General features: G+C 37.9%; 1 protein-coding gene across 3 annotated transcripts in view; it reads right to left on the reverse strand.

The window, feature by feature from the left end:
• Nucleotides 1-15,931, reverse strand: part of GRID2 (glutamate ionotropic receptor delta type subunit 2) — an 819,802-nt gene that overhangs the window by 207,169 nt on the left and 596,702 nt on the right. For all 3 annotated transcript variants that reach the window (XM_040064665.2, XM_040064672.1, XM_040064673.1), the window contains exons 6-7: nt 10,006-10,059; nt 1,993-2,166 (exon numbers count right to left, since the gene is read on the reverse strand). In XM_040064665.2, the coding sequence (XP_039920599.1) occupies nt 1,993-2,166; nt 10,006-10,059 (228 nt within the window). The remainder of the gene's footprint in view (nt 1-1,992; nt 2,167-10,005; nt 10,060-15,931) is intronic.

Here is a 15,931-nt window from a genome sequence, read left to right on the forward strand (position 1 = left end):
AGGCTAGTTCCAAAGACACAGTGAGACATCTTCACCAGAATATTTTTCAGTGTTTTAATAAAGATGCTGAAAAAAATTAATTATTCACACATACTTTGGGGGAATAATTCAGAAAAGAATAAATTGAGAAATTCACCCTTAAAATTTCCAGCGAATGTTTCCGATTAGTCACACTTTGATGTCATTAAAAAAAAAAAAAAAAAAAAAAAAAGGCATTAGTAATTTCAATTTATGAACTGTTCCAAATCCCCACTGGATTAGAAACTAATTTATAATATTGTTGGGTAGAACAAAGAAGCAACAAACAAACCTCATAGCTACTCAAAGAACTGTGCATCATACGAAGGCACAGGGGAAATTGTGTCAGAGCTTTCCTTCCTTTCAGTTTATAATGTTGTCTCACCCTGCTAAAAGAATGAAGTACAGCCATCTCAGGGAAAGCATGATAAAAGCAACTCAGCTTCACAGAACAATTAAAGCAGTCCAGCTTCCATCATTCCTTTGAACCAAAATACTATGAAAGCTTCCAGTAGGAACATTGTAGCTCTTCAGGCTATAACTAGATCATGACGCACAGGTTAAGGTATAAGATCCAGTCTAACAAATGAAATGGAATTTTCCAATATGTCAAGAATAAACTTTGAATTCTAGAATTTATCTTTCCTGGATTCAGCAGCTGCCGAAGTGAAAATGAAAGTGAAGTTGAAGACAAAGACAAATCAAAATGTAAAGCATCCCATCGACGCAACTCTTGTTTTCTGCCTTGTAGTCAGCAACTTTGTTCATGAGAACTGCTCTTTGCACTCCCTGCTCCTGCATGTGATCACACTCTCAGCTTGAACACACTGTCCCTGGACTACTAAAGTTCCCCCTAGCCTAAAGGATTTTTGCACTTCTTAAACAGTCTGTAGATATATCCCATGCATCAGTGGGCATCACACAGCCCTGCTTGCTTTCAGAATTCTAAAAGAATCACTGCGCACTCTGCTACAGCCAGTTTTTCATGTGATCAATAACTGCTGGCTGGCTGCTTTGTGAGCTAAAATTACTGACACAAAGGCTCTTACAACTAATCTGAAACAGGAAAAGACTATCCACACTTTGTCCCTTATGTATTTTCATTTTAAACAGACACTCTTCAAGACCTCCCTATTTTCCTCCCATTGTTTTCTCTCACTCATCTCTTTCAGAATCCTGAGGTGGCTGATTTTAGCTGCTGGGTCAGATATGCTCCTCCCTCCACTGCTAAAAATAATAATATGCAGCCATCTTTCTACATCTTTCTGCAGAAATCGTCACAGAAAAAAAAAAACCCAAAAAAAATCAACCAAGCCAAAAGTAAAATCAACATATTAAGCCAATGTCACACTCCTGATCTGCCTAAGTTTTGTCATGATGAAACCTAATGAGCGAGACAGAGGACTTGTTCTTGGAAGAACTATGTGAAGGAGGACAAGGATCCTGTTGCTGAATTCATGCGGTAGGAACCTATTATAGTTTAACTGTAGTTTGTGATTAACAGCCCTGAAAATAAGGCCTCCTTGTAGCTTAGACATAAGTTTAGATGTATACACCAAGGCACTTGAAAGAGATGATGTGCGTACTCGCAGGAAGACTTTCTTATTGATGACATATTTGAGGCTCAGAGAAGCACAGCAACTAGGGAGACAGTGACTACAGGGAGGAAATTCTTTTGGGTGAGAGGACAAAAAATTAAAATTTAGCAATAAAATTACTACCCTACTACCTAGAGACCAGGTGGCTTTTTGAGATGTTTATCTCTATTGCTGTGGAGCAGGCAAGTTGTTGTTCTCCATCAGACACATTCACACCCTCCCCAACTCCAAGAATTTCCTAGGTATGCCATGAGCCGTTAAACCACAAGTTGGAGAGGACACGAAAAATAAGTTACAATAAGCCCCTGGGGGGGAAAACCTAGAAGTTATCTAAAAAGACAGTTCCCATGTGGGGATAGAGTGGTATATGAACTACCTCCATGCTTTGGGAGAAAGGGTCCTTCGGATCACACAGTGATGAAGATATTCTGTGGTTGCCACGGAAACAGCGCTGGCTTATGTTTTGGGGGACTGGAAACGTCTGTCGAATAATTGTTAACCTTCCAATTGACCTTCTCACCAGCTCCTGCACGTCCATGTCATTTATTTCCTGAAAGATAAGGCAAGGGAGAGGATATGCATGAGAGTTAAAATACAGAAATGTGACCACCAAATTATAAAAAAAAATGAACTGAGTGGACCAAGAGGCCTCTGATTGACACACAGCAACTGTCAAACTCCACCACAGCCTCAAAACCAGTATGTGCATGCTCATTAAAATAACTGGTGGTATTAAAATACCACCCTTAACTGCAAAAGTTCAAAGTGTACTGTGCTCAAACCTCACCAAATATTTCCATTTTCATGACTGTTTTATTTGGGGTTTTCTCTGCCTCTCCTTTTACCTCTTCCGATCTTTTAAATAAAAGTGTTTCACAGCATCCTTGACAGATAATGTGTAAATCAGTAGGAAGCCACAGCCTGATGTATTTCTGAGTATAGCATTGCTTAGCAGCTGTGAAGGTAGAATATTTCAAGGACTTAAGTGTTCATTTCCTAGGAACAGAATATCAAGAACCTATAAACAATGTGAAATTTAGCAATCATTTACAAAAGAGCAAACTAAATGCATAAGAGCATTCCAGGTGTAAATGTGCTTGTTTATAGCAAGGCCTAATTTAAAACCAAATTTTTATTCCATAGGGTACCTATTAAGGCTTAGAGCTGAACACTCAGCTCTATAGACAAATACTTTAAAGAAAAAATAAGTAAGTAAAATCACCAATATTAAGCCTGAAATATTAACTTTAAGACAGGTTAGGGAAACCAGAAAAGTAGTTTTTTACACAGCATAAATTCTTGCAGGTTGGGAACATGGTGTTTTACACGGTTGAACGATGAGTCCCTCAGGGAAATTGAGTAAGAGGAACATGGGCTCCCAAGCAACAGCAACTGACACCAAGCTTCACATAAGAACTTGAACTTTAGTTAAACATGTTTTGTTTTTTTTCCTGGTGATTTCAATTCTGTCTCTTTTCCTGTAAAATAGTAGAAATAATCTAAAATTTGTACATTCTTTTTAACCAGGATCTCATCATGTTGAACTGTCTGTCCGTGATCTGTCTTAATTACAGAGGCCCAAACTTTCCAGACATTTAAAGCTGCGGATATGCCTCCATGAAGGGAGGTGGATCAAGAGGTTCCTACTGGCAGCCTGCATTTAATATTCCCTTGCATACACCACCGTTTATTGAATATTTTTGATTCATCTGTGTATTTATAGCTTCACCATTTTTCAAAGGATATGGCACATCTGCACTTTTTATACCTGTAATGAAATGCCATCATCTTTTTCTGCCTTAGCTTCCTGATCTATAACCATATTGAAGAATATAGGAGACACCAGGATAGACTTGATCTCAAACTGCGGAATCTTTCCTGTGGTAATGGAGCCAAGCTTTTTGAAAAAGCAGCTCTTTAAATGTAACAACAACCATCCCAGTTATTTTAGCTTTTTTTGCTGTTCCAGTATACTATCCTTTCATTTTTTGAAGGAACTACTTTGGACATACTGGTATTTGTTTATTATCCTTAAATTTTGAAAGAAATATACGTGAGATGTAAATTATAACTTCTACTCGCTACACTAAAAGTATTTTATTTGCCTTCACAGATTATCACAATTTCTGAATTCATCTGTTATTAATGTTCTTTATGAAACATAGATTTTTTTTCCTGCAAAGAGAAATAGCACATAGCATCAGTTGTGTTCAGTGTCATATCTTGCATTTCTGGTCGATTAATTCTTAATGTACCACAGATAATGGCTTATGTCAGCTTAAGATGCTGTCTTTTCATTTAGCCTGTATCATTTCACTAGCTGCGAGGTAAAAAAAAAAACCACATAAAATGCTGTTTTAGCAAAATATATATATATATATATATATCTTTTTATAATACTTTCAATATAACCATAAAGGAGAGCTCAAGAAACTTCTTATCTTGATTTTAAATTATATACTTTCTCAGAGGATTTAAAAAAGATTGCCTGGTTTCATTACACAGCATGCCCAAACTGTAACACCAAGATTATTAGACTCACTCTAATAATGTAAAAACAGACACATGCATGGCCACATTATATTGCCAAATACTACTTTAAAAGAGATTTTGACTTTCAAATCCTCAAGCATTTATCTTTCCTGCCATAAAAGTGTATTTATGTTTTCTGTATTCAGCACTTTTTGGTGCATTTTAAATAGAATGTTCTCATTTTAACATCTAGGTTACTACCCCATGTCTTTATACATCACCTGGGAAATAATGACAGAATTCAAGCACGAAAGCCATTTTTGTGTGGTGGCCAAGGAGGTATACACATCTATATATTAATGACAACTATTGTTTTAAACGCTGATTATACCATAAATCCAGATTTTAGATTGACACCAAAGCAAAAGCAATGCCATGCAACCCCAAACTCAACATTAGTAATTTGCTATGTATTTCTTTGTAATTTTTTAAATACTTGGCATTGACTGAGTGACAAGCCTTTTATATAATGACTCTCCAGTATCATCTCTCATTCTTGAATTTTGGATCTGACTTAAGAAAACTATATAAAGCAACTATTGTATGTGAGGAAACAATTTTCATTTGCACTTCAAAAGAGGATACAGTGTAATGATATAAGGGTGGCAGATGATCTGTTATACAAGCGTCAAATGTCAAAAAAATTAGAAAGTTGGCCAAGTTGAACTGAGTTGGCACCTGAATAAATTTACGCTAGGTTATGTGAGGTTGTGGGGTTTGTTTGGTTGTTTTTTGTTTGGTTGGGCTTTTTTTCCTTTTTTACATCAGAAATTCAAATTACAGTTCCAAGCATTTCTTTTGCTGGGCTGAACGTGGAATTAAGGGGAGACTGTCCTGTCACAAATGGAACAAGGATAAAATTAGATGCACATTTCATCTAAGCAGGCAAATAAATAAGGAAAACCTTGTGGTTTTAAATTAAGAACTCTTTACAGACTAATTAGGAAACAAGAACTGAAGAGGATCATTTTGACATATAAGGCAAGACTCCAGTGGGAATCGAGACTACATACTGGACATCTAATGTTTGTCCCATTATTTCAAGTTAAGCAACCCAGGTAGAAACTTACTATTCTCCACAGAGCAATTGTACCAGCAGTGAGACACAGGGAGGGAAAGAATTTATTTACATGCTTCTGTGTTAAGCACCAAACAAAGGCAACAATTCCTTTTCTTATGGAAACATCTTAACTTTGGGCCAAGAAGATGGTTCCAGTATTTATAATATGGTGGACATACTATACTATTTTCCACTGGCATGGCACTATTTTCCAGTGCATGCCAGGAATTCATCACAGAAGATCCTGACACTCAGAGAGGAGAGTGTTTCTTCTTTTTCCAAAACTCAGCAGAGGAGGGAAGGGTGGCTTAAGGCCTCTGGGCTGCCACTGCCCATGCCAGAGCACATTTATGCTGTGCCCTTCCTGAATTTCTCTGCGCCTTCCAGAGAGAAGTTGAGGAAAAGGATGAAGCTCCAAGACAAGGAAAAGGAGATTCTGAACTGCATCATCCTTTGCTCCTTTGTATCTCCCTTAGTTTTTTTAGGCTTTGCAGAAAAGTATGAATAAAACCTGACAGGACAAGGAGAAATTAATTTTTAGTTTTTGCAGAGAAAAAAAATCCAAGACCTTGGAGAAAGCAAGATTCACTCCATCTGTGCATTAGCACTCATTAATGCCAGGAGCTGGCAACTTGGTTGCCCACCTGTTCCAAAGAGGGTGTAATTTCACGCAGACCCACCAACCCAGTGGAAAATGTAAGGGTTCAAGTGCAGCTTTAATGCTATTTTCCATCATTATCCATATGAAAATGTTGAAATAAGTGAGCTCCTGGAACTGAGCTGCGATTATAGGACCTGATCTAACTGCTTGAGCTTGAAACATGGTTATACTCTACACTCTTATTCATGGTGGACAGCATTGGGCTTGAAACACAGTGAAGAAGATGAATGCACAGGCCAAGGACAAGCGCTCTCCTAGGAAAAACGTCTTCATCAGAAAGGATACAACCTTTGAATACAAGCTTGTAGGTCCCTTAATCCTCTCTTGTGCTATGCTTGGCAAACTCGTTGGACCTTTACCTTTTCCCATGAACTGTTTTTTTAAGTCAGGAGGGTTTTTGTGTTGTTGTTGTTGTTTTTTTTTTTTTTTTTAACTTCTTTCATCAAGAAAAGAGTTTTTCCAGACTCTGGTGCCTCTGGTAATTAGAAACATTTTACCAACTTTTGACCTCAGTTTACGCATGCACAAATTGTACACATTTGTTCTTGTGTCAACCTTGTCCTCTGGGGCTCTCGACAATGACGCATATCTTCACACTCTCTAAGTGTTTATAAACAGAGAGCACATCCTCTTTCACTCTTTGGTTTCATAGGCCAACCAAGCCAACCTTTCCGGTCTCTTCTTACACAAATCAGCTTTTCTGTGCACTCATTCCATTCTGATTCTAATAGATTTGGTCATAATTGACCACATTAGAGCAGATGAAATCCAAACAATCCGTTGTAAAGTACCATTAATACTTTCACCTCCTGTATTGCAACTCTAGGCAGTGGAAAGTGTTTGGGGCTGTCACTGAGTAAACAACAGCAATAAAGAACTGGTGGCAGCCTTGGGTATAGAAAGATAATACTAAGATAACCCTGAATGTTTTAACAAAGGAAAATTCTTGAGAGAGATGCGATTTAAAACAGAAAAAAAAAAAAAAAAGAAAAAAAAGGGCATTTCTTGATTTTAAAAAGAGCAAGAGAAAGCGATGAAAATCACACAAATGTCCCTTCTTCGCTTCCACTAAATAAAATCTAAGTTTACTGTACAGTTGTGAATTAAGAGCCATGGAAGAAATAGAATTTCCTGGAAACCTGAAGCTATATTTGCTATTGTGCTGAGGAAATGAAGCAAGCAAAGACAGACAGACAGAGGGAGAGAGAGTGTGAGAAATCCATTCTCCCATTTTGTTAAGGCATATCTGATCATGACTACATTCAAATCTATGACTTCTGCAAATTTTAAATAAAGAATTGTAACATCTGCTTTAAGGCCCTGAAGAAACAGGAACATTTATTTGGAGAGCATTTCCTCAGCTGGCTATACTGATCAGAAGAGATTTTCATTATTTGCTATGGTCTAATACAATGCATTATGTTTTAGCAAATCATGAATTCTTTCGTTTTATGGGAACAAACCGCCTCCTCCCACACTTATATTATGATACACAGTCTTCAAGAAAATTTGCTGCATTGCATAAAGTAGCAAGTAATGGGACAATAAAAATTAAGGAACTCTTTGCAGGCATTATAGCATTTAGAGTGAGCAATTAAAATAGCAGATGTTACCTCACAAAGCCTAAGCAGATTTCTGATCACAAAACTGAAGGTGGTATTCGCTTCTGTATTACTATAGTCGGTAAGAAGGTTGTATTCCCTTGGCACAGTGATGGAAAAGGAAAGACAACTCCAACTTATTTTGGTATCTCAAGACAAGGAATTATTTGAATCAGAAGCAGAATTTGCAAAACGGCATTTTCACTGTCATAGATCATCTTCGAATTTCAAATTAGGAGGCCAGAGAAGCAGTGTTACAGTCACTTATTGGCAACGTCGTTTAGCCAATAAAGGCACACAAGTAAAGATGTCTAAGCTGTCACAAAAGATTCACAGAAGCAACAAAAATGGGCAGAGCTCTGAGATCATCTCCCAGTCATATGGAGGTACTGTGGCCATCAACTGGAAATGGATGACCACCTCAAATAGACTGGGATGGAAAGATAGCTATTTTATGCACCACAAAGAAAGGGGCCCACAAATCTCTGCATTTCCAAGTCCTGCACTGCCAAATTGCAATGCTTCTATTGCAATCTCGTTACTGAACAGGCGAAACGTTGCAGCAAGCGATTACCCAACATCAAACACCCAGGAAGCATGTGGATTTCTGCTGTAATTTAAACGTAGTGACAAGGAAAAATTGGGCAAAGCAGAACCCTTGCTGTAGTATTATCTACCGATCTTATATATTGCTAATATGATTTCTGCCTCCACGTAATATTGAAATGATTTGCTTTTTTAAACAAACAGAGCTAGAAAGCCACCAAAGTGGGAATATGGATTTAGGTCCAGAAGCAGATTAAGCTGAGATAGCATTAAACATATTCACCTTCTCTGAAAGAGAAAAGAATTACTAAATGAGATGCAGAGACTTTATTGACAATGATTTAGAGCAGTTTGCTGGAATGAACTTAATCACAGCTTTTGCCCTTTTCATATACAAGACTATCAAACTCAGAAGGAGTGATGTACGTTTTTCTGTGCAGATTATTCAGCTTTTCCTGCTCCTGGGACTGAAGCCCAGAGAGTTCTGGAGCAGAGAAAGCAGCTGAGTGGTAACTACTTTGATTGCTCTGCCATTTCATCTGCTGCAATGTGCAAATAACAACGCTTAAAAAGCAGTTTTTTTTTTTTTTTTTTTCCATGGAGACACCAATTTCCAAATAAAAAGTAAAGTGAAAGCATATATGCTAGGAATGGATCCTCAGCCATGGTTTGATTTTTTTTTTTTGAGGGTGAAGGAGCTGAAACAGCTAAAAGCAAGCACCTTCTTTAGATCTTTTGGAAAGTATGTAACATTTAAAACAAAAAATGAATGGCAGTGTCTTTAACCTGAACAGCAAGCCAAAATCTGAGCTTCGTCTAAGAAACTGCTGTCCGATGTACTGAATACAGAGGACGGCTTTAAATTCAGTTAATGCTCTTGTTAAAATACTCAGTTTTAACTCTGAAGTGAATTCTAGTTTAATCAGACATGAAAGAGGAAACATGTATGTTATTCACATGGCTGCCTGTAGATTAAAGCTGGGTTGTTTCCCAGGAATGCCTCCTTCAGGGCTGGAAAATACACACGGTACTGGTCAGGAGCAAGGCAGGGCCCAAACTAATGGTTATGCTGGACCTGGTTTGTTTACACAGCATTTCCAGAAACATTTTTTTCTCCAAAGAAAACTACCTAAAAATCCACTGGTTTAGCACAGCATACTGATGAAAATCCAATAATTAAGTATGAAAACAGTAAATCCAGATAATACGACATGGAATTTCAATGCAGTCTTTTATCCTAAGAATATACAGGAGTTGCACGATTAACAGGTTAGGAGATAGTCATCTACTCAAGGAATCCAGCTATTTTGGACCTAAATTATTTTCCAAAAACCTGAATGCTGTCAAACCTGCAGCGTTCAATACTTTGTATACAATACTGCTTCACATATTGACTTGTCATATTTTAGTTGACAAGCTTTCATGGAAGAACTTATTTCACAGTGTAAAAGCTGAATCTCAATTTAACTTTTTTTCCCTTTATGAACATTTATATACGACCTAATCCAGGAGTCTACCAAAGAGCTTCCCACTAATACCAATGGGTTTGTATATTAACCATGATGGAACATTTGGAGAATTCATAAAGAAAAGGGAAATATGGGCTATTATTATTACGAAAAAAACACATTAACACAAACAAAATGCAAGGACTCTATTACAAAGGCTAAATATTTAAAAAGGCCTTAAAAATCCTGTGAAAACAGTCAGCTCAATTGTGAACTCTTGAGATATTTAGAAATAAAGGGTTTTTTTCACATTATTTTCCATTTATTAATAGAGAGACTTCCATTTTAAACAGGCAAGAAAAAACAGCAAAGTCCAAGAACCTGTCATTCTACTTCTATTAAGCAACATCTACTCCCTCAGAGCGCTTGAACTTTGTCTTAGCTACTGCTTCCTGTTGGCAAAGTGAGAATCAGCATGAATATTGTCAGTAAGCCTGAAAACAGGATTCATGGTTCACAACAATGTTCACTTGACAGTTACCTCATTTATAATGATCCAGTGACAGTCAAAAGCAACCAAATTAGTCTCCACGACCTGAAATAGAGAACAAACCAGCTATCAGTCAGCTTGCATGTGAAAGCCAGAAAAAAAAAATGAAATAGATGCTCTCTGCAAATGACAAAAACCAAAGCACATGCTCTCTAGAACTTTTGCTATTGAGCTGAGGACAGAGAACCTTTAGCACCATGCTGCAGAAGCATTTGTATTATTGTGTGACTTGCCAATTAAACTTGGAAAATACATTTCATTGCCAGCATCACAGTAAAGAATATGTTTCAGCTGACTGAGGAGAAAAATGAAAACATTTTTGCCTTAGCACTGTGTGTTGAGAGGAAGCAACAGAGAGGAAGGCAGAAAATGAGTATCAAGTAACTTTTGTCAGATTTCTGTATTTCCTGCTTCTAGGACCTTTCCAGTGTATACCTACCCTGAAAGCCTCTGAATTAAAGAAAAACAAAACCCAAACCAAAAAAACCCACATCACAAATGCCAGAGTTCATAGAAGTCTAAAGAGCAGGAAGGAAAGGGTTCTTCTGTGAAAGAGGACTGTCACAAGGATGATGAATTGTATAGCCTGTCTCAGGTTCCATGCACAGAAGGCCTCTCATCCTCCTCTCATACATCTTCTCCTTTCCTTTGCTGAAAATTTTACCATGACCTGCCTTCCTGCTGGACTGAACATGTGCTTCCTAACTCATGTTTCACGCAGTCCTTTCCCTCCTTGAATCCACTACACTTTTGTATTGACTGCAGAGTGCAAATGGAGAGGATAAAAATACACTTGCTCTCCTTTCATTAAGTAGGAAAGCAATAATTGACAAAAGGGAGGCCAGAAACAAACTCTGGAAAAAGCTGGACACCTTTATTTATTTATTTTTTTCCTACTTGAAATTGAATTAGGATTAATATGCAAATAGTTTTAAACACAAATTAATTCAATTTTATTTGTATAGTTACCATGCTCATTTTGATTCACAACTCAAAACTACCGGATGCTTAAAATGGTATTGAATAAACCCTTAAAAAAAAAAAAAAAAATCTTGGAACTGGCAGTGTTTAAATTTTCAATTAGGTGCCTGGTGCTGGGCCCTTATTACTTGGACCATTGGCTTTTAATGACAACCAACAGAAACAGCACTTGCCAAGGATGGTGGGAATTTATACTGTGCCATGTCCAAAGGAGAACAATTTAACTGGCCACAAATCTTGATAGCATCAAAAAACCTCACACTGATAACCCTCATTATAAATTCAAAGGCTATTAGAATTGGGGTCACTGCTTGTTTAGCAAAATGAGAAGGCAAGATTGTGAATTCTGATCTGGAGAGATTCGGGTGAGGGGAAAATAAGAGCAGCAATATATGATTTGAAACTCTCACAGCACCAATCAGAAATGAGGGGGATTGAAAGCCATAGCTGCTAATGTGGTTCTGGAAAACTTCAATAGCGTTAGCAGCAGTCAGGGTCCTTAATTGTCACCCTGGTTTTTCTGAGTTTTTTAAAGCCCTCATACAATGGAGTCAGTCTCTTTAGCTTCTGTACAATATTAGGAGCAGTTTCTGCCTTTTCTCACACATGTAACATAAACAAACCCTTTGTTTTTCATTCTCTGTCCTTTGTTTGCATATTTCTAACCTGAAAACAATTGTAACTGACGGCTGGTCTGGCCATTCGGCTGGGAGGTGAAAACTCCAGAAGCCAATCCACAGCCAGACCCACAAATGTAAAAAAGTAAGAAATAAACAGGCAGAAGGGCTCTCAGCCATGGCTCAGCCTTGGGCTCTCTCTGAGGAACATCTCTGCCCTGCAAATCTCTTGTCTCTGTGTGGTTGCTTTGCAGGCCGTGATCACAATTTATGTGGAGCTCCATACTTAAAAACAACATGAAATTTTTTGTGTTGCTCTGACATTTTCTTGCATTCTCCACTGTAGGTGTTCCCAGAGCATGTACAAAAGAATAGGACAGAAACTGAGTAACTGTGATAGGAGGCAGCACAACAGACTGAGCCAGGGTGCTCGAAATGGAACATGGCTGTTCTGATCAGATTGCTCACAACAAACCAGTTGGAATACCAACACACTCAGGAACCAAAAAAGGTCAAAAGAGGACACAGTCGTAACAAAGTTCTCAATGGAGCATTTGCTCCTTGTATAAACTCCCAAAGCATGGAAAGTTTGCCCCATTTACAACATAAGCTGTCATTTAAACTTTCCATAAAACAGAACAAGTCAAAGCCTTACTAAAGCAAGAACAACCCTGCTAGTCAATCTACGTACAGTTCTGCAGAAAGCAAGCAGAATTAAATACAAAAAAAAAAAAAAAAAAAAAAGGAAAGAAAAAAAGGGCAGGATAATCAGCATGTTTTCTGATTTCTTGTCATGGTTCCTAGCAACCTTGTCCTTCCTAACTTTTGGCTCTGGGATGTCCTTCCGGGAACGCCTGCCCTGCTGGAACTGCTCTGCTCAAGATGAGGTCTCGTAAGGTTCCTGTGGCTCCAAGGCAATCTGCCAGTGACACCCCCGAGTCAAGCCTCCCAGTGGTGGTAGGAAAATTACAATAACTATGTTTCACAAAGGACTCCTGAGCTCTTTCTCTGCTTCCAGATGGCAGTTAAACAAAAATTCAGATTTAAGAAATCCAGAAAATGAAAATTCACATTTTTTGTTGACTTTTTATTAACGTGTTACAAGTGAGCAAATAACTTCTTTGTGCCTGAAGCTTCAGCTGATAACATTTTAATGTATTGTATCTCCCATTTTTGTTTCAGTTCATTTAGTTTTTAAATAAATATTTGGTTTGGAGTACCTACTTTGCCAGATTCTCAGATTTCAATCAGAGAATGTCTTTTCAATTGAATATGGTCCTAAGTGTCACTGCTTTTATTATGTAAAGGTCACAGACCACTTAAGCCAGTCACTGGAAGAGGCTGACTGGTCTCACAAGTCACAAGTTATATCAAACAGCTCAGGGTATCTGTGACAGATTAATTCAAAATTTGCAAATAACAAGAAGAAATGAACCTATTTTTTAGTTCCAGTTGAAACTCCTCAGCAGAAAGATCAAGTTTTATCCATTACAGTTTGTGCATTCATGAATCTACTTATAACTGAAAACATTTACAAAAAGCACATATCAAATTGAGATGAACTTTAAGTTCAATATATTCTAAGTTTAGATGGACTGCAAATAGCCCCTGATTTAAAAATTCACTTTACCTTTCAGTCTGCTAGAAGCTGATTTTTGGCATCTTTCTCATCCCATCTACCCAAAGCCTGTTCTGGTATTGACATTTGCTTAAAAAGATGACTGATAATGCCCTGAGAAAGTTGCTAGACTTTTAAGACAGACTTACATCTGAAACTGGGACACAGCATTAGGCTGGGATTTCAAGGCCACATTTTCATCCTTGGCTCATTCAGCCTTATCTCTCACAAAAGAACTGCTCATTTCAGCAGGGTCAAAATGCTGCATCTCAGTCTCTCCCTTCCTAACATCTCTTCTGCCAGTATGGCCTTTATTGTTCATTTAATTGACCTTAACGCTGGCAGGGCACATTTTGAGTATGTCTGTAGGAACTGCAGGACACTAAAATGTTATCATCATTAACAACCTTCCCATATTTTCCAATTATTGTGCTCTTTATGTTTTTCAGTGAAGATGAATGCACTGGCACATCCTCTGTTTTACAAAAAATAAATAAATGCAATGCTATGTACACCTCCAGTTTTGATGCTTGAGAGAAATAGCTGCTCAATCCTAAAGTTTTCTTCAAATGCCAAGAGTAATCATATGCATAACCTCACCATCAGGAGATTATCTCCATCAGCAGCTATTAAGCACAAGTTTACAAGCACTTCTGCTCTATAATAAATCAGTTTTAAAAAAACCCAAACTGACTAAAGTCAGCAGTAACACAACCTAGATCCCATTATTCATCAGTACAGCAGTCATTACTTGCACACAGCAGGCCTTTACAGCCCTGACATGATGTTCCAGAATGCCCTTGTCCATCTACTGAGTTTGCCATTCCTGTCACTTTAAAAAGCCACTGCATTTTCACTTAGAAGGGATGATAACAAATAAGAGTGAAGTGAAAAAAAACAAACAAAAAAGAGTATGGCTGGGTCTGCTTAAAATTGACAATGACCCAAAAAGCACAAACAGCAGAAGTACTAAAGGCAGTTGTGCAGCAGGTTTCTATGCCTAATATACTCAGAATTGTAAAACAAGGATTTTTTTATCTGAGTGATGATCTTTTTCTGGTTGAAATTCTTATCTGCATGCATATCAAGTGAGCTGGCATGAACTTGTGGTCCGTGCCAGGGAAAAATGAATGTAGAGAATAATGCTTGCAAGCACGTAAGGGCAGTAATGAAAAAGAAATTTGAAATCCTGTATTTTAGAAGCAATAAAACAACTTGATTGGGGCGTGTAGGAGGTTGGGGTTGCAAGACCTCAAGCATTTGAATACAATGCAAGTTTCAGATTCATCACTGGTTCTGCTGGCTCTGTGACAGGAAGCAGTGCTGTTCCCTCCCAAAAGGTACGGGACAGATTGGAAATTTCCATACAAAACAGAAGGCAGGTGAACCTATCGTTTATGCAGCTCACCTCTTAAGCTAAAACTGAGAAAAACCAGAGTATGCATTCGTAATGAGGGCTGAATACCAAAATTCTGCGCAGATATTAAATGGAGGAAAGTTGACACTTTCTAAAACAAAGAAAACCATTTACCTATTTGACACATTCTCATGTCATACATCCTCTAGGGGAAATCGTACAAGCTGTGGGTTAATAAATACACAAAGCTATAGGTCAATGCAAAAAGCTCTCTGACACCAAGCAGAGCATTCGGAGAGAGTATCATATATCTCTACCCTGTTCTTACTGCTCCTTTAAGCATTCAAGCCACCTTTGGAGGTAAGACACTGTGTCTTTGGTCTAGACCAAGACAGCTGCCTTTGAGCTTCAAAATATAATGTGCTTTCTTAACTGTGATGAATGGGACTACCAGTAGCTAAAGGAAGCAGAATTTATTAATTATGTATTGACTGTTCTGCAGTTCAGACTGCATTAATTTACTAAAAGTGAAAATACTTAAAAGAATTCCCCACTCAAAAAAAGCATTATGTCCTTTTGAGGTGTCATCTCTACTATGCCATTGAGCACCTCCATTTCTAGGCAAAACTCCAGGGTGAACTGGGGAGCTGTGTTTCAGTTCAATGCCCATTGCCACTGACCCCTTCCTGTCTCAGACAACTAAATCAGTGTCAGAGAACAAGCAGAGGACAGCCTATTAACCAACTCCTTCAGAAAACTACTTTTCTGAATCCAGAATTTTTTCATCTATAGACTGCTGGTATTCAATTATTTATAATGCCATATTACGTATTTCTCCATTACTAAGATTAAAAGCAGCCAGTTGGCAGGCCAGTTGGGAAACAGACCTCATGAAATTGTGGGAAAAACTGAAAAAGAAAATCACTATCTTCTCACTTGGCCTTTTCTCAGACACAGAGAGTTCACAATCGAGCATTTGAAAACACTGTCATTAGTTGCACAACTCCTGCAGCAAAGGATAGACAGCCTGTCAAGTATGCAGTGTCATTCATACACAGCCATAGAAATCCACAGCAATAGATACAAAAGATCATTCTTAACATCTTTGTAACTTCAGAAATATGTTCATGTCAAACTCCAGCAGTTCTCCTAACACACTATTAAAATAAATCAAACTCATGCTTCATGAGGAAGGTGTTCCACTTAGTGAAACACGGATGCTATTGAACTGATGAGCATGAACATGGATGAAACAGAAACTAATTTTCTTTTTCTAAAGAATTCAACTGCACACTGAGGGAGATTTAGCAGAGAGCACAAAAACGCTGCCAAGATGACAAGCGA

The sequence above is a fragment of the Hirundo rustica genome, chromosome 5 (genome assembly GCF_015227805.2).
Source record: "Hirundo rustica isolate bHirRus1 chromosome 5, bHirRus1.pri.v3, whole genome shotgun sequence".
Lineage (NCBI taxonomy): Eukaryota > Metazoa > Chordata > Aves > Passeriformes > Hirundinidae > Hirundo > Hirundo rustica.